At 38.3% G+C, this 18,784-nt stretch overlaps 1 protein-coding gene across 1 annotated transcript in view; it reads right to left on the bottom strand.

Moving 5' to 3' along the window:
• Positions 1 to 91: 91 nt before the first annotated feature.
• RHBDF2 (rhomboid 5 homolog 2) overlaps positions 92 to 18,784 on the bottom strand; it is a 99,000-nt gene continuing 80,307 nt past the window's right edge. The window contains exons 14-18 of the mRNA XM_026667517.2: positions 18,594 to 18,688; positions 16,969 to 17,044; positions 11,506 to 11,606; positions 10,285 to 10,438; positions 92 to 1,513 (exon numbers count right to left, since the gene is read on the bottom strand). Of these exons, the coding sequence (XP_026523302.1) occupies positions 1,094 to 1,513; positions 10,285 to 10,438; positions 11,506 to 11,606; positions 16,969 to 17,044; positions 18,594 to 18,688 (846 nt within the window). The 3' untranslated portion in view covers positions 92 to 1,093. The remainder of the gene's footprint in view (positions 1,514 to 10,284; positions 10,439 to 11,505; positions 11,607 to 16,968; positions 17,045 to 18,593; positions 18,689 to 18,784) is intronic.

The raw sequence follows: 18,784 nt of genomic DNA, 5'->3' as shown, positions 1-18,784 counted from the left end.
TAGTTATAGCATGTTCTGCAGGATGATGTACCTCCAGCTTCAATACTTCTAATTGAAAGAAATACACACAATAACATACATATACTCCTCACAGAATTTAAACTCATTTATTTATACCAAAAATCTTTTTTACACTTCTCATTTTGTCACTAGAGAATCTAATTACCTTCCTTTCCTTTTAGAAAGGAGTTATACTTCAAGTGTTAAAGAAATTCCAGGTTGCTGCGTTATCAACCCAATGTAAATATTGGAATAACTACCCGCATTTCTTACTGAGGACAAGGTGCCTTTAAAAGCAATGTTCTTGGTCAAAAAGTATTTCACCCTAGTGACGTACATACGAGATTGCAAACGTAAAACAAGAATTTGCATATAAAAATGCCCCTTGTACAAAAAGATGGGGTTTATTTTCACAGTACAATTCCTAGTACCATAAAAAGGCACTAAGGCAGGGAGGACTGCCACAAGGTCCAAGCACCATATTGTGCCAAAAGGCACTAGGAAAGGAACCCCAAACCAGGATTTGCATAAAAAGGAGGGATTTCAAGTAGAAAAACACAAGAGACTGGCAGATAGTCAATGGAAGTAGTTCAGCAGGATGTCCATAGCTAATACAGTCTTTGAAAGTCATTGTGTGGCTGACCCCCATCTCACAAATGCCCAATCAGCCTCACAGATGATGAAGGACGTCTTTGAATTCCTTGCCAGTTCCTCAAAAGAAACTTGACCTCGAAGGCTGAACTCATGTCTGGGAGGGATCCCAGGAATAAAGCTTTACAGAGACTGCCTTCTGATGCAAGGCACATAAGTGGGAAATGTTCTGATAACCCCTGATTTATACTTGTAACTCTCCAAGTAATGGTTAATTGATGTTTAGGGTTGCTACAGAATTACACCTAGTTATATTTTACCTCACAAAAGATGGCAGGGTTTACCCACTTGCCCAGCTTACTTGGTGCATGCTGTTTTATGAATGATACTTAAAACTTCCAAATAGAGAACTGGAAATGAAAATGCTCTGCTTTATACAGCCACAGCTGCCTCTGTCCTTGTTCCTCAAAATCCTTTCTACTTAGTCCATTTAAATGCTTCATTAGTGCAAGGTCTGGTCCAAGTCATACTTCTCACAAAACTTGGTTGTGAAAGGCAAGCAGGTTAGATACTCAGTCCAATGCCAATTAATAGGATATACATATAGCCAGATCACAAGCGATGTAAATAAACCAACAAAGATCAGTAGTGAGACAATGATCATCACCCGTTTGCAATATTTGTCTGCAGTACCAAAGGTGATATAGGGCAGGAAGGCAAAAGAAAGTAATAGGCCACTGAGGAAACCAAATATGTGTGCAATATTGTCGATCCATGGCAGAAGGCCGCAGGCAAAGAGAAAAAGGACAATCCCAGAAAGATTTAAAAAAGCCTTCCAGGGACTCTCTAGGACCTGCCAGCTCTGGAACAGCTCCACAAAAAGGCAGGCTAACAAGCCAAACTGGGATCCTGCTGGGCCCACCTAGGGTAGAAGGAAAAAAATAAATTATAGCAGGATATCTTGATGAATAAAGAGACATTCCTCCCCCCCACATACACACAAACTAGCAGGTATTATAGCTCCAAAGTTTTGACAATTAGAATAGTTTACAGTATTCTTCAGAAAATTGCTGAAAATTCCTATTCTACTAGAGGTGGTATTCAGCAGGTTCTGACCAGTTCTGGAGAACCGGTAGCGGAAATTTTGAGTAGTTCGGAGAACCGGCAAATACCATCTCTGACTGGAGATTTTACAGTATCCTTCCTTCCCCTGCCACGCCCACCAAGCCACGCCCACAGAACCGGTAGTAAGAAAATTTGAATCCCACCACTGTACTGCTTCTGTCAGAACCATAACATAGTTTATTAAGGGGCATGAACACACTTCAAATCTTCAACAATCAGTCTTTTCCTGAGATAATTCTCTGATCTAGAAGAAGTCAACAAGGCAAGCAGTTTTTAATAACAATATTCCTCTGAAATTGTAGTTCAAATCTTCTGTCCACAATGTGAGAGCCGGTTGTGGTAGATTTCAGCCTTTGGCAAGTAGGAATAGATGTAACATATGGTATATTGGTCAGGAAACAGGCTATTGATAAATGAACCAATGGTTTGATTCAAAATAAAAAAAAGGCTTTAACATACAATTGTAAAAAACAACAACAGAGGCTGGGAAGCATGTAACTTTAATTTTCTTTTTTATTTCATTTCATCCATGCAAAAACTAAGAGTTTTTAATCATAAACAGATTAAATGAGATGAATGAAATGGTCAAACTTGTTTATTTCATTTTGCAGTCTTCAATTCATCCCATTGCCACACTAGTTTGCAATTTTAAAGACTATATAAATTCAGAAACATTTTTATTTATTTTATCATATTTGAATATCCACCCATCTCACATGAAAGTACCTCTGAACAGTATACAACACTTAACTTAATTTTATGTTTCTATTAATGCTCTTAATATCTTTATTTACAGTACTTCTAAGCTGCTATTTGCAAGCAAACTTCTGTTGCATTCTGCATTTTGTTAACACTTTTATATTAAAATATGTATTGCTCAATATAAACAAATATTCTTGTGAATAGCTGTTTCTTCTTTCTGTAGTGAAAACTAGATGACGTTCACATTCAAACGTAAACAGAATAAAGCAATGCTCAAAATTCAGTTTATGTGAATATATTCCTGATTAAATCAATGTAGGCTTTGTCTAGATCTTGTGAAGGATGCGTAGCACTATGTATTGGTGGAATTCAGGGGCTGCCCTAATTTGTCACAATTCTGGTTGGCTCACCAAATACAAGAAAAAGAATAATAGTTGAAAAGCAAGGTACTGCACTGCTACAAAAAGAAACTAAAAAAAGAAGCTGACAACCATTCAAAACATACTTGCCCCCACTATCCCAGAGCCTGGGGACCCAGCCAGGTTTTAAGGGCTCATTTAAATAGGGCCACAGTGGGAGTCATAACATGGTGTTTCAGAAGGCAGGTGCCATAGCAGAAAAGGATCTTATAAGATGGCTCTACTTAATTGCTGGGCGCTGGAGCTTGCCAACTTTGTCAGAACATGTGAGGTGGGCAAAATTAATGGTTCCTCAAACAAACAAACCAAACAAGCAAGCAAGCAAACAAACAAACAAACCAAGCAACCAGAATTAGCTATTCAGCTATAACAGGGTGTTTATTTTATTTCAAACTGTTCTCAATTTTCTACTAAGAAAACAAGTACACACACAAACCTTAATGAAACATTAGAAAGAAATTATATTAAAGGGCTTCGATCTTTGTCTGTTCGTAGCACTAAAGAAAGTCTGGGTTTGAAATGGGCTAGATATACTTGAAGATTTTAAAAGATTTCCCCAGCATATAAGTACATGGGAGAGCCAAGGGTTCCGAATGTTGACAACTCCTCCATTCTAAGTTTCTCTTAGAGCAGAGGTGGAGAAATATGGCCCCTTGATTACTTGTGAACTCCAGCTCCCAGAATTGAAGCTCCATCTGGCTCAGGAATTCTGGGAGTTCAAGTCCACAAGTCATAAAGGGGCCATAGTTCCCCATCCCTGCTTTAGAGTGTATGTATGTAATCTATTCTCTGCTTCCTGGTGCACACATGCAGATACACACCAATGATACACAGGAAGAGCAGTATACTTGCCTACTAATCAGAATATGTGCATGTGTTGCTGTTTGTCTGTGCGGCCTAATCAAAGTAGATACAGATGTGTGTCCTGTATATGTGTATTTGAAAAGCTACTCAGAGACAACACATATGCAGTTGCTGCTCTGATTAGGGCAGGGCTTTCAAACTCAAGGCTTGCGGGCTGAATCCAGCCCACGGGGTGATTAAATCCAGCCACGGGGCTGGCCTGGAAATATGAAAAGGACTAGCCCGCAGTACCTCTGGTGGCTAAAATAGGCGGTGTGCCCCCCCCCATGCGCCTCGTTTTCACCTCCGTGGCCTCCTGCAGCACTCTGGTGGCAGAAAACAGCCTGAAAATGAGCTGAAAAATGGCCCAAAAAAGGACTTGAAAATGGCCTGAAAACAGCCAGCAGAGTGCTGCAGAAGGCAATGGAGGGTGAAAACGAGGTGCAGGGGGCCGTGCATGGACATCCCCCCTCGCCCTGTTTTGGCCAGCAAGGTGCTGCAGGAGGCATCTGTCCCGCCACCCCCTCCCACTGGCCCCCGGAGAACTACACTGCTGATCTGGCCCTCGAAGAAATCCAGTCTGACACCTCTGGATTAGGGTCTCAAATACACATAACACAGGACACACATCTGCATCTACCTTGATTAGACTCACACAGACAAACAGCAACACATGCGCATATTCTGATTAGTATACACATATACACAAACAGATGCAAGATATTACAGTATAGTATTCAAAGTACATGCCTCTTACAACCACTCCAGTAAAAGGTTTGAAAAGAATTCCAAAAGCCGTGCACTGCATATTTTCCCTACCTTGTTTTAAAGGCACAGAACATGTTTATTCAGTATGAATATTTCCTCTGCTTGTGAGTTTTTGCAGCATTTAAAATTCTAGAAGAGGACATTATTATATTTAAAGTAATAAACACCTACATGAAACTGTTGAGCAAAACCATCCGTCACCACGGATGAGGTATTGATGGTACGCTGATGACAGCCAATTATATATGTCCATCCTGGATGAAGTGATGATGTGGATGTTTTTTTGTGGTGCCTGGAAGTTGTGGGGGCCTGCATGGGGAATAGACAACAGCTGACCCGCGGTAAGATGGAGTGGCTGTGGGTGGGCCCCTCTGTATGCAGGAATTTATCATCTTTGGATGGGGTTGCACTATCCCTGACAGACTTGGTGCATAGTGTCCTGGACACATGGCTCCTGGTCAAAGAACAGGTGACAACTGTGACTATGAGGGCACAACTTTGTGTTGTGCGCCAGTTACACCTTTTCCTGGATAACTAGCACCTTTGCTCTGTGAGAGCTGCATTGGGTGCCAGTTTGGTCCCAGGTCCAATTCAAGGTGTTGGTGGTGGGTGACCTATAAAGCTCTATGGAAATATCTTCCATCACATTACATTGGCTCATCCCAACTGGTCAGGCAGGGAAGGTATGTTGCAAACTCTGTCAGTTAAAGAACTCCAATTGCGGACTCTAGAAAAAGAGCCTTCTCTGCTGTTGCCCCTATCCTGTGGAATATTCATCCCCCCCAAAGTTGAGGCCCCCACTTTCCTAGCCTTCTGAAAAGCAATTAAAATAATTTTGGCTATTTTCTTCTAAGAAGCCCAGAAGAGTATGCAGCTGTAGGCTGGCTGGTGCCCCGAGAGCCGTCTCTTCACCTTTTAACTAATTTTGACAATGTTTAATCATCCTTGCCTCCTTTTAAATTTCTATATTTTAAATTTATATGTCCTGTTTTTATATTTTAAGATAATTTTATATTTTATTGTGCACCCCCCGGTTCCTCTCTGATGGAGATGGGCAGTTCAAAAATGTGAAAAATAATCAATAAATCAATAAAGATGGGATTAAAATCTAATAAAAATAAATTTCCATGCCCCAACGAATTAGGAAACTAAAAGATAAAAACTACTCTCGTGTATAAGAGACAGCGTGCCAGCTGAAGGATTTCTATCTTAAATTATGCCAGTTTTCAAATAAACGATGGTGGGACATCATCAAAGTTTATCAGTTTAAAAGATGGGGACATTGTCATGATGCTACAATATCACTGCAGGAGAGAGACGCAAGGGTTATCCATGAGTTGGCATTTTGCTGCCTCATGTTCCCAACAAAGCAGCACCTGAGAAGCAGCTGATGCTGTTGAAGGGATTACAGAAATGATCTCCTTTACAGCCTGTTAGAGCTTCAGATTAGCCAACCATCTCTTACATCCGTCAAAAGGCATGGGTACTATCATGTGAGAACAAAAACAGACCCAACAGTGCTGGCCCGGCACATGGAGATAGAAAACTACTTTTAGGAGAGTCTCAATTCTGCTTCACATAGAGAATGAGGCAGATCACTCATTTCTGTAGATCAATAAAAGGAAACTAACTATCTGCAAAATATTTGCTACCATCTTCTCACTGAAAGAACTGCACCTTTTTCAGGATCAGAAAACAAAGGTAGCTACCTTTAGTGAATTGCCATGATCCTAAAAACAAAGACGGCTTCTTCAATGACTTGCCAACAGGTGACGTATAGCACCTTTTCAAAGTCAAATCTGAAGCACTGCACAGCCCCAGAATTTGGTTTATTTAATAGAAAACATAATTTAATTAATCTCTTATACTTCAATTTAAGCCCTCAGAATCTTCACATTTATGAACAGGCACTACAATTTATTATGAGAGCCCTTTCCTTAACACAAATCTTCTGACGATGATTCTGATTGGAGTTTGGCAAATATTCTTTACTACAAAGCAAAATTTCATTTTTAAACTAAGAATAGATGAAATGGAAGTGTCACAGGTGCTATTCTACCATGCCTGATTCTAGCAGGATAGAGTCTATCAACTTTTGCCTTCAAACAACAAAACCATTTGTCACTTTATTTACCCTGTTGTTGTTTTTTCTGAATTACACCCCACTCTTTGTTATGCTAGAGTTTTCATTTTAAACAAATTCTGACAATTTTGCTTGTAAAATGACACAGAGAAAGAAGTTTGTGCGAAGTATAGCTTCTAAAATTCTTTCCAACTATTTTACAAACAATGACCATTTGAGTCTTCTGTTTCTGCTCTGCCCTCAGATTACCTCTGTGTGTGCGCGTGTGCGCGCGCATGCACATGAGAGGACATCATCAGCGCAGGTGCATCTCTGTGTGTTTACCCAGGGCAACATTGCACTGGATTGGAAAGGCTGCTGAGACTCCCTCATTTCGGTGCCTGCAGTTTGAAGTGCATAAAGACCAAAGGCTCTCAGTTACAGGCTTGCAACTAGTATGTAAGAGTACCAGTTGTTCACTGGCCCAGAAAGCTATGCATCACATCTTGTATACTGCTTGGTTGCTAAGGTTACTAGGAAGGGAAGTGGAAGACCCAAGGGAGGGGTTGTTGTTGCTGGTGCAGCCTTTCAGCAGACCTCCCAGTCTTCTCCACTCCCTTTCAAATCAGCAGTCAAAGAAGCTGAATCAGCACTTCCTTTTGTTGCCGCATGTCAGCAGTGACATCATCAAATGCCCTTCGGCTTCCCAGTCAGAAATCAGATGGCCAGAAATCAGATGGCAGCTGGCCAGGCCAGCTGACTCTCCAGCCACGCGCCAAGAACCAGGAGGAAGCAGGGGCGTGAGACAAAAGGAAGACTGCTCCTGTGGTCAAGAGAATTTGGCAGAGGTGGGTCAAAAGCTGCTTAGTGCTCTTTCCGAAAACTTTCCCTAATGAATTTATTTCTCAGTAACACTTTCAAAGAGGCCCAGGGGTTTTCAGATTAGAAAAAGCAAAGAGACTCCAATGGACAGAAAAACAAAATAAAAATATAAATAGGGCACTCTCCCAGAACTGGAAATGGAGGTCACATCTGAACAATCCCCAAGTTTTAAGTGCAAACAGATTCCTGCCCACTAAAAACGTAACAGATGATACTGCTCTTCCTCTTATGTTAGCTTTCTATATGGAGATTTGCATCAAGGAGTATTTAAACGTTTGGGCCTTTTAAAAGACTGAAACAATATTATCTTAGACCTCCTCTGTCATATTAATTTACTGAACCTATTAGAACTTGCTATGTGTGTGATTCACAGACTTAGCTTTCCTAACTGGATGATTTCTGTCTGCCAGAGGAACTGTTGCCCTAGATTTTTTTTCATGTTAGTGCTATGAAGCAACATGTTTGGCATTGAAGTCACCAAATCCTATGTTAAATTATGATGGAAGGCAAGCATACACGAAGCTAAAGAAAAGGAATTGGGATGAGATGAGAATAGGGATGAGATGATGCAACCTCAGCTGCAAGGTTAAATCAAATAAGACACCATTAGTTTTACAAGTGGATTTGTAATATTAAGAAAAAATATTTTAAAAATTAGACTTTAGAATAATCTACCTTTAGCAAGCTAACTTGGGCCACTTCTCTGATTAACTCAAACCCATATGGTATACATGTCCTCTCATTTCCCTCCTCCCCAATGTTATAAAATCTCAAAGATTAAATGCAAGGTAATAAATGCAAGGTAAACATTGAAAAGGAGGGATGGGGGGGGGGGGGAGTTAAAAAGTGACAAAAAAGGAAAAGGGATACCTTCTCACTTTCTCCAGTACATTTACAAATATATAATAAAATAATCTCTTTTATATTTCTATCACCATAATAAATCTAATCATCAAATCCTAAAACCAAAACCTTATTTGCAACTTATTGCAATCCTGACATCACGACAACCTAAAAGCTGACAAGAAAGAAAAAAACACCCTCAATTCAATAACACAAGCCAGATCCAGTCTTCCAGCAGTACAACATGCTTTACAATTTATTTATTAATCATATTTCTATCCTGCAACAACCACAGGATTCTTAGTGGCTCACAAAGTCCAAATATAGCATATGGCACTAGTTCTCTGGTAAGTTCCGTCTGATTTATTTTTTTATTTTATTTTTTGGAAGGTGGAAAATGTTGGCAGCACAGAGATCTGTAATAGGAGATCCTTTCAGAGGGTTGGTCCCATCACTGAAAGACAAATACTTTTAAGCTTCCTGACCTTCTGAATATGAGATACAACTATAAGGTTCTCAAGAAACTGATTCCAGTAGATCATTCAATTTCCTTGGCACTGTGGAAGGCAAGAAATGACAAAGAAATCTCATATTGAAGTAGTCTTATCTCTGTTTACTGGGTGGCACAATGGCTGAGGATCTGGAGTGACTAATGGAACCTCAACCCATTATGGACAGGTCTCAACCTTGTCTTAATACTGAAGTTGTCACTTGGAAAGCTGACAGTCCAGGTTCAAGACCCATGTGTGATGGGGTGAGGTTTCATTAGTCACCGCAAACCCTGCCAACCTAGTAGTTCGAAATATGCAAATGTGAGTAGATAAATAGGTACCACTTCTATAGGAACAGTTATTGCATTCTGTATTTTCATGTGAGCTACATGATGATGGAAATGTCTTCTCAGACAAACAAGCTCCTTCGACTGAGAACTGGACATGAGCACTGCCCCCTAGAGTCAGTCACAACTGGACAGGGGAAACCTTTAGACCTTTATCTCTATTTACCAAACTGGGATGCCAACAATAGTTATGGCCCTGCCAAACACCCTTTGTGCATTCCTTCCCTTTTGCATGCTAACAAGACCAAACGTTTTAGGTTAAGAATACTTCCTCTTTATGTCCATGCTGGAAAACTATAATTATTTCAGTATGTGATGCTCACTTCAAAACCATGACTTCATTTTCAGAGCTGATCAAAAGTCCTTTATTATACGTTAGAATTAAGGGAAAGCTGTAGTTCACTGGAATCTGCTGGCTTGTTTTTCAGTTTCATGAAGTGACTACATTCTCAACCTGAACAATTGTTCATGTCTCCAATGATTAGGACAACGTAGGATTGTCTGAACAAAGCCAGCATGGAGATAGAGAAAGGGAATATGTATGAGAAAAAGATAGATACAGTAGTTATATAGGAAAAATTTTAAAAGCCGTTTCTTCTTATTGTTCATATGCTGCCTTTTGCTCATGCAGATCCTACTTTTACATCAGTGCCCTGTGAGCGAAACAGTGTTCTCAAACAGTGATCTCAAATATTTCAGAACCTAAAAATTGTGTATTTATATCACAGTGACAAAAGGAGTTCAACTCCAAATAACATCATGAGAACATATACAGTATGTGATTGTACTGGCAGTTGCAGAAGTGGTTTGCTTTCCCAGTCTAGTTTACAATCTTCACATTTTCTGTTCTCCCATACTTGTAGTAACTTGGACTGATCTGGCTTAGCTTTTTGAGATCAATCTAGGTCAGCTGTGTGCTGCCAGCTACTCAGGAGATAGCACAGTTGGATTGTGCCAATATGTCCTTTTTATTAATCTTATTTGTATATTCCTTTGCTATAAGAATTTAGTACTGGATGCAAAACATTCTTGTTGATTGTTTACAGTAATCAAGTTCTCCTATTGCTACTGATTTTGAAGATTTAATAGCATTTTCAAATTTCGAGGCTACAAAACATGGTCCAGTGCACCTGGAGAATATTGCTTTTAAGCTAATTCATACAACTGTAAGAAGATTCTTCTTTAACAGAAAAGCCCAGTAATGGCCTTACCTCTGCCCTGTAGGGTAGGAAGATGGCACTAGCCAGATTGCCTGTGATGCCACTGAGGATAAAAATGATAGTAATACGAAGCCAGCCTGCCAGCTTTTCCAAATCTCTGAGCACTGTCATTTGGAAGATCACAGACACCAGACAATGGACAATCCTATGGGAGATAGACAATTGAATCAGATCAAAGTTCCTCTTTCCTTCAAAAAATACAAAATTAAAATAGCCCTTCTTCTCCACCTCTGCACACAATACCAGCCTGCACAATGTTACAGATTACAACTGTTGTACTAAACGTTTGCCAGTTGAATAAATAGCCTGGATTGCCATAAGGGATCCTGAAATCAGTTAAAAGACAGGCAGCTAGTAGATAGATTGTGGTCTCTTCATATATTGTTTGATCTTAATTACTTTGGGAAGAAGTTTTGACTCTCACTACCTAATAGGAGTAACACAACATGACTGCACAACCATTCCCATCAGTCATACAACTGAAATGGAGGGGGTGTGGAGAGACACAACTTGGAAAATGAGAATCAGTGGATGTATGGGAAGACCATGAGGTCCACTTAATTCATTCAGAAGAAACAAAAAATCCGGATAGGTTTGAAGGGCTATACTTGCTCAAGCCAATTATCAGACAGGATAATTACAGGATTAAATTCTGAGGTATTTTACTTTTTAAAAAATCTTTGATTATATAATCACCCTACATCATTAATGATATTTTAGATAGGGTGTGGGTATCACCTTCTGATTGGGATCATCTCGTTTTCATTACTTCCTTTATATTTTCTTACTTCCATTAATCTGTCCCCAATGTATTAAAGTGCAGAATAGTTGCAAAGTGTTTGTTGATTGCTGGTGCTGAAGAATTTCTGTCTGGAAGTAACTTATGAATGCTTGCAGGGCAAAGCCAGGAAAGACCAGGCCTGAATCAGTTAGCTAGGCCTCATTTCTAACTTTTTGGCTCTGATCAACAACTCACTCTCTCTCTCTCTCTCTCTCTCTCTCTCTCACACACACACACACACACACACACACACAGACACAGAGAGAGAGAGAGAGAGAGAGAGAGAATCAGAAAATCAGATAAGCAGCAAAGGAAAACTGAACAACTAACGACAGATAAGATACTGACATTCCCAATGTTGGACACAACAAAAACACAAAAAGGTAGTTTCAAAGCATCAAACCTCACTCCCCCTGCCCCCTTTGGCTTACCCTGCATGAAGGAATAAAGACAACCACAGCCTGTAGAACTGATCTGGAATCTCTGGGTTAAGAAATGGTAAGAGGCCACATACCTCACCCATGCAGTGAACCTGGAACAGAAAGAAAAAGAAGTCTTTAAAGTATGTAGATAACTTTTGTCCAACCTGCTGCTGGCCAGCCATGGATTACATCTTCCAGAATCCCCAGCCATCATGGCAGGAAATGTCAAAAGCTGTGATACAGCATATATTGAAGACCACACCAGATTTTAGAGGAATGTAACAAGCAGTTTCTAAATGAAGGAAAAACAGTGGTCTTGCTTCTTGACCCAGTAGGACTCAAGGGTGCCTGAGATTTATTACTGAGCATACTAGCTCTCTTTTCTTTAAAACAAACTTTATTGATTATAAAACTAAAATATCAAACAAACACATACACAACACACAGAAGAAAAAAAAAAATAGGAAAAAAGAAAATGATTGAAAACTAACAATTCTACTATCGACAGTCTATGGTTCCTTGTTTGTTATCAATATTGGTGATATATTTACTAACACATCTTATTGCGAATATATAATTACTACCTCTTTTACATTTTACGTTGTTTACTAATATATTTTCTATTTTTGTTCAATCCAGTCATACCAGTATTCCCAGCTTCTATAATAATCTGATGTTTCTTTTTCCTTAAGTGCTAAGGTTAACTTGTCCATCTCTGCACAGGCTGTTATCTTCTGAATAACCATTTTCTCTGTTGGAATATCTGCTTGTTTCCAACACTGTGCAAAGGTTATTCTGGCTACAGTGAGAATATGCAGTATTATATATTTGACATTTTTTAGAAATTTGTCTATTAAATATCCCCAATAGGAAGAATTCTGGTTTTAATTCAATTTGCTCCGCCATTATTTCCTCTAACCATTTTTTTTATTCTATGCCAGCATCTTTGGGCTTCAGTGCAGGACCACCACATGTGAAAGAATGTTCCCTGTTTCTTTTTACATTTCCAGCAATTCGGATTCATGTTAGGAGACATTTTCGCTATTCTTAAGGGTGAAAGATGCCATCCATAAAACATTTTATAGGCATTTTCTTTATATGCTGCTGATTTTGTAATTTTATTATTCCTTGTCCAAACCTTTTCCCATTCTAATAATGTAATGCTACATCCTATGTTTCTGCTCCAAGCTATCATGTTGCCTTTGACTACTTCCTATTCTAATTCCATCTCTACTAAATAATTATAAAATTTAGTTATATATTTTTTATCTGGACCTAATACAATTTTATCTAATTGTTGTGTCTTAGTATAAATTCCAAAAATTTTCTTGTCCTTGCTATATCTATTTGAATTTGCAAATAAGCCCACTGGTCTACTTGTAGCCCTTGTTCTTGGAGATCTTGCCATGATTTTAAAGTTCCTTGCGCATCAAGAAGGTCTTTGTATTTTATCATTTTATTAAGATCTAGATCATTTGGATGTATCATCGCCTCCATCATTGAGATCCAAATTGGGATTTTTAAATAATGTTTTTTTTTTTATTTTGTTCCAATTAGCCAATAAGGAATTTCTAATTATATGCCTGTGGAAATACTTCTGCTTAATTTTTCCAGTGTCCCATAAAAATGCGGGCCATCCCCTTTGTAAATCATGGCCTTCTAAAAATAAGATCCTTTTATTTGACAGATTTACCCACTCTTTCAACCAAAGTGAGGAGGCTGCACTATAGTATAATTCCCAATTTGGGAGTGCCATACCTCCCCTGCTCTTCATATCTTGCATTGCCTTTAGGTTTATCCTCGGTTTTTTCCCTAGCCAGATAAATTTGGTAATTATCTTGTTAAGTTAATTTTTAGTCCTTTTATTCCTGGGTTCTAATTCGTGTAAGCAACGTTTCCAAAGATAATATGAAGAGCAGGGGGATAATGGACATCCCTGCCTGACTCCTTTCTCTATTTTTATTGAGCGCATGTACTCTCCATTAATTATAATATTCGCCTTTTGTGAATCATAAATTGTAGTTACGATGTTTTCAAATTTAGTGCCTAAATTCATATTATAAATTTGTTGAATTAGGAATTGCCAATTTAGATTGTCAAAGGCCTTCTGTGAATCCAAGAGTACAAGGGCTATTTGTTTTTCGGGTGGGCTTCGTAGTATTCCAAAACATTTAATACTATTCTTAAATTGTTCCTAATTTGTCTATTAGGAAGAAATCCGTTTGATCTTTATGTATATATTCATTCAATATTTTTTTCAATCTATTTGCTATAATTGTTGTAAATATTTTATAATCAGTATTTAACAGGGAAATTGGTCTATAATTTTGTATATGTCGTAAATCTGAATCTTCTTTCGAATCAACGATATCAGTGTCTCCTTCCATGAATCCGGCATTCTTGCTGCTAATAGGACCTCATTATATACTTCCACCATGAGAGGTCCTATTTGTTCTCCTATTTTCTTATAAAGTTCCCCTGGTATCCCGTCGGGTCCTGGGGTTTTATTGTTCTTTTGGTTTTCTATTGCTGCTTTTAACTCGGGCCACGTAATATATCTAATTAACATTTTCTTAATCTCCTCCTTGATTATTTTATCTTTAGTAATACCCAAATAGTTTCTTATTATATCCTCATTTACCTCCTTCTTTTTATAAAGATCTTCAAAAATTTACATGCAATTTCTTTTTCTGTTGTATCCCTTGTTGGGCATCCCGTTCTCATCTATTAATTGGTAGATCAATCTTTTTGTTTTTCTTTTTTTAAGTTTATAGGCTAACCACCTTCCTGGTTTATTGGCCTGTTCAAAAATATCTGTCTGGCTGTATTTAACTTTGAAACCATTCCTTCTTGTTCGATTAAATTTAATTTATGTTTAGTTATTATCATCTGTTTTTTCAATTTGCAATCTTTTGGGGTGTTTTGCAGCTGAATTTCTAATTCTTTGATTCTTTCTTCTAATTTATTTTGTTGGGCATATTTTTCTTTATTTCTTTTAGCAGTGTATGATATCATTGTGCCTCTTATTATTGCCTTCATTTTATCCCAAATATTCTGTTTCGTAGTTGCCTCATTATTATTTTCTTTTAAAAAATTGTCTAATTCCTCATCAAGTTTATTCATAAATTCTTTCTCTTTAATTAGCTGTGTATTTAAGGTCCACCTTTTCCTTGGTTTCTTCCTGCCTTTCCACACTATCTGAATTGGGTTATGATCTGCCCATTCGTTTGGTAAAATTTCAATCTCTTTTAATTCATTTACTAATTCACCATTCATCCACACCTTATCGATTCATGTCCATGATTGGTGAGGGTTGGAGTAAAATGTAAATTGCTTTTTCTCGGGGTTTAATTTCCTCCACATGTCTATCAAATTTAGTTCAATCACCATTTCTTCACATGTTTTTGGTAGTTCTCTTTTTTCTTCTCCCCCCAGACACTACTATGATCTTTCTGGTGGTCAACAATAGCATTGAAATCCCTCAAGATGCAAATATTCCTTTTATCTAATTCCACTAATTTCTCATGTAATTGTTTAAAAAATTCCTTTTGGTTATCGTTAGGGGCATAGATTACCACTAGTAGAATTGGAATTGATTTAATCCAAATTTGTAACACCAGAATTCTTCCATTGGGGTCTATCCAAATTGGCTCTGCTTTCATATCGTCTTTCACATATACTGCTATCCTTTTCTTTTTCCTAAAATCTGCTGGCGACGTATACAAATTCCCTAGCTTGGGGCATTCTAGATATTTTTCTTCTTCCTTCTTTATATGAGTTTCCTGTAAACATATTATATCTGCATTTTGTTTAATTAATTTGGTTAATATTCTTTCCCTTTTTATCCTAGAGTTTAGGCCATTTATGTTAATTGATAGTATTTTCTTTTCTTCATCCATCACCTAATTGACTCTTGCTCTTTGTCTTGTAGTTACTCCTGTCTCTCTTTGTGGCTGATTGTGCATCTTCGGTTCTCTCTCTTGATGTTGTTTATTTTTCGAATTCCTATAATTCCCATCTCTATTTTTTGGTAGTCTTGGTTGTCTTGCGAATTCATTTCTAACTTGTCTCTACTACTCGATTCTTCATGGCCTATCAATCGTTGTAGAATTCTTGGGCTTTTTCCATGGAATCTACTTTAATTTTTCTTTCTTCCCAAGTGATTAGCATTATCTCTGGGATTAGCCATCTAAATATGATACCTTTTTGGTTTAATTGGTTCGCCAAGAATTTATAATCTCTGATTTCACTATCTCACCACACTTTCTGCTGAAGTCGTTTCTCCTTTCGTTTGAAAGTTTTACAAGTCAATTTTTAGGTTCAAATAGTCTCTTTCTTTAATAAATCTTCTCCACTTACTACAGCTCCAGTCCAATAATCCAAAAGGGGACCAGTAAATTATTCAGTTTCATTCGTGGAATATTTAAGGTTGTAATTTAATTCCTTACTTCAAGTCTCCCACATCTCGAGTTCATCCTTCCAATTTTCCCCAAAGTCCACAATTTCAAATCCTTCAAAGTTCCCTTAAATTAAATTGTTATTCTTTCTTCTTCTTTTTTTTCCCTCCCCGAATTATTATCAGTCTCTCAGATCCCTCTGATTCTCTTATCTTCTCTGTCCCATTGCTCACGTCCTTACCCTCTTCCGTCTCACGAGCCCTTTCGCTTTCGCCGCCACTCATATCTGCTTTGGCTCCTGTTTTGGGGCTTCGCTCCGACTAAGATACTCCAATATTCAACGCTCAATCAGGATCGCAAATTCTTTCACTCGCACTCTTCGTTCACCACAGTCTGTCACTCACTCGCTTCCTCTTGTATGCAACGATCAAGGCTTTAGGACCGCCATTGCTGACAGTCTCTTGTTGTCGGCCTCCACAGTGTTTCTCTATGTCATGATGAGAATCGCCTTTTCCACACCGCGACCTGAGTCTCCCCACACTGGCACGCTTCTCTACAAGATGCGTGCACCCCAAGGGTCACTCCAACAGCAAGAGGAGATAGCGTGAAACCCAGGACAAGCTTCAGCACCTCCATTCGCCCATATCATCTGAAGTCCTATCCATCCATACTAGCTCTCTTTTCAATTTACCACAGTGCTTTCTAAGAGTGTGGTGCCAAGGCATTTTTCAAAACCTGCCTTGACCTGCTTGGCACGACTTAGCTTATGGATATTTAACTGAAAGCCGAGGCAGCATCTGTGAACCTTGCTGAGACATTCAGGCCTAGCAACTACTTAAGAGGTCAGATCCTGATGCTGTCCCTCCTCTGAAGTTCTTTAGCTCTTTCCCCAAACAAGAAATACTACTCTTCTAGCCTTAATCTGCAAGTGCAGGGCAAACATTTGATATCAACACACTTTGGGATAGCCTTTCCCATATCTGACTCCCACTAAATGATCCAGTTGCTGGGATTTGAAGTTCAACTTCCCTTGAAAGTGTCAAAACAAGGAAAACTGCCTGAGGACATTACTTGCCTGTGAACAAAGAGTTGCTTCTTCATGGAAGTGGCCATGCATGAACTCACAGTACTCCCGAGTTGTGATCTCACAGCTAATATAAAGAGAGCAATAGAGTCAGTTTAATTCATCATCCCTTCTTTTATCTTGATTTCAGTGGTATGGATTTAATTACACTGACTTGACAATTGCAATTTATATTTGTATTTAATTTCATTCTTGTAAGCCACTTTGGTTGCTTATGCTTTTTAAAAATAGCCATGTGAAAAAATGTTTTGAATTCAAAACACTTGTTCAAACTTATAACAGCAATTTTAAATATCTTGCAAGTTCTTTTAGCTTCAAAGACCCCAAAAGGTTGCTTTGAGTCTGAAAGGCTTCTAAGATGGTCAGAGCAGTTAAGTTTCATGCTTCAGCCTGGAACAATTCAATTGCAAATCATTTTGCAACTCGCCAATCAATAACAATTTAGCTAACTAATTTTCAATTCTCCATTAAAATATGATGGATCCCCAGGAGGGAGGGTGCATTGCAGAACAGTAAGAGACTACTAAATCCAAATGTTATGCATGAAAGAAAGAGGATGAAGACAGCCCCTCCCTACTAGTCCACAGGGGGTAGATAAAGATACTGGAGTGTTCAGTCTGGCAAGATTTTGTCTCTAAGTGTGAAACAATAAAGAACGCAGCTTGGAAGAATCACCGTGTGTCATTCTTGGTTTTGGGACTGACAAAAGCTTCTGTCTTGCACAATCAAGATTTGTGTTAATGATCACAAAACAGCCATTGTTAAAGTCTGTTAAAGTCTAATGAGATTTGAGTCCAACACCTGAAGGGCTGAAGATTCCCTCATCTATCTAGCAAACACTGTCCCATCATCATATTCAAAGAATGCTATGTTATGTGAACATAGCTATGATATCTTTCAAACAGATTTCTAAATATGACAACAAAAACAAAACCCATAACATGCTTTAAGCATCTTGCTGAATCTAGGAAACATCATTATTTGTTCTCACCTTATGCAAATTAAGCCTAAATTATACTTCATTCAACATGACTTTTTCATGTACAATGCATCCCACTGAATTCTCAGATAGCTTTTTAACTGCCTGAAGATCAGTTCTGCTCTAGAATTTCTTTGAGTGATCTGAGCATTTTAAAGTAACAAATTTATTAGGGCATGCTCTCTTAATCAGATGCATTAAGGTCACGCAGAGTGAACTCTGTTGGTTGAAAAGCTGATGAATAAGGAACCTTTTGTGAGGGTTTAGAAATTGAATTAGCCATAACAAAGTCTCACTGAAATTTGTGAGGCTTAAAATAGCTTGGTGACTAAGTGTCTCAATGACTTCAATGTTTCTAATCAGTAATATGGTCTGTATTCTAAAACAATAGTAACAGCCTCAAATACTGCATTAAACAGATTTGAACAACAAAACTTGAAAAATACTACCGTAAGCTACGTTTCTTCATTTTAAATATGGATGCTAATCAAATACACTTTATCCCAAGCAATGCTGAGGGAATTATAAAAAACTTTCTATACAGGCAGGCTTTAAAATTGATCCCAAAATGGAGTAGAAAGATTTTCATGGATGCTAAAAACAACTCTTGGACGCTCCCCAAATCACAAGCATTTACCTGCCTTTGGTTCCAATGCAGCATGGCCTTCCTTTAATATCACAGTCCATATGCAAGAAACCAGTGTGGTTACTTTTGACCTGATCAGTACATATCTGTAAATAAAAGAGGTTTACAATTAAAGGGGAAAAGGGATGGGGGAGATACACCCAATGTTATTTTAATTTTGCATAGCTACCTATAGTATAGAG

Source organism: Notechis scutatus, chromosome 2 (genome assembly GCF_049901735.1).
Source record: "Notechis scutatus isolate UNSWTSFEM ecotype Mainland chromosome 2, rNotScu1.2, whole genome shotgun sequence".
NCBI lineage: Eukaryota > Metazoa > Chordata > Lepidosauria > Squamata > Elapidae > Notechis > Notechis scutatus.
Note: the sequence above shows the minus strand (reverse complement) of the source record. Positions and strands in the feature narration are given on the sequence as shown.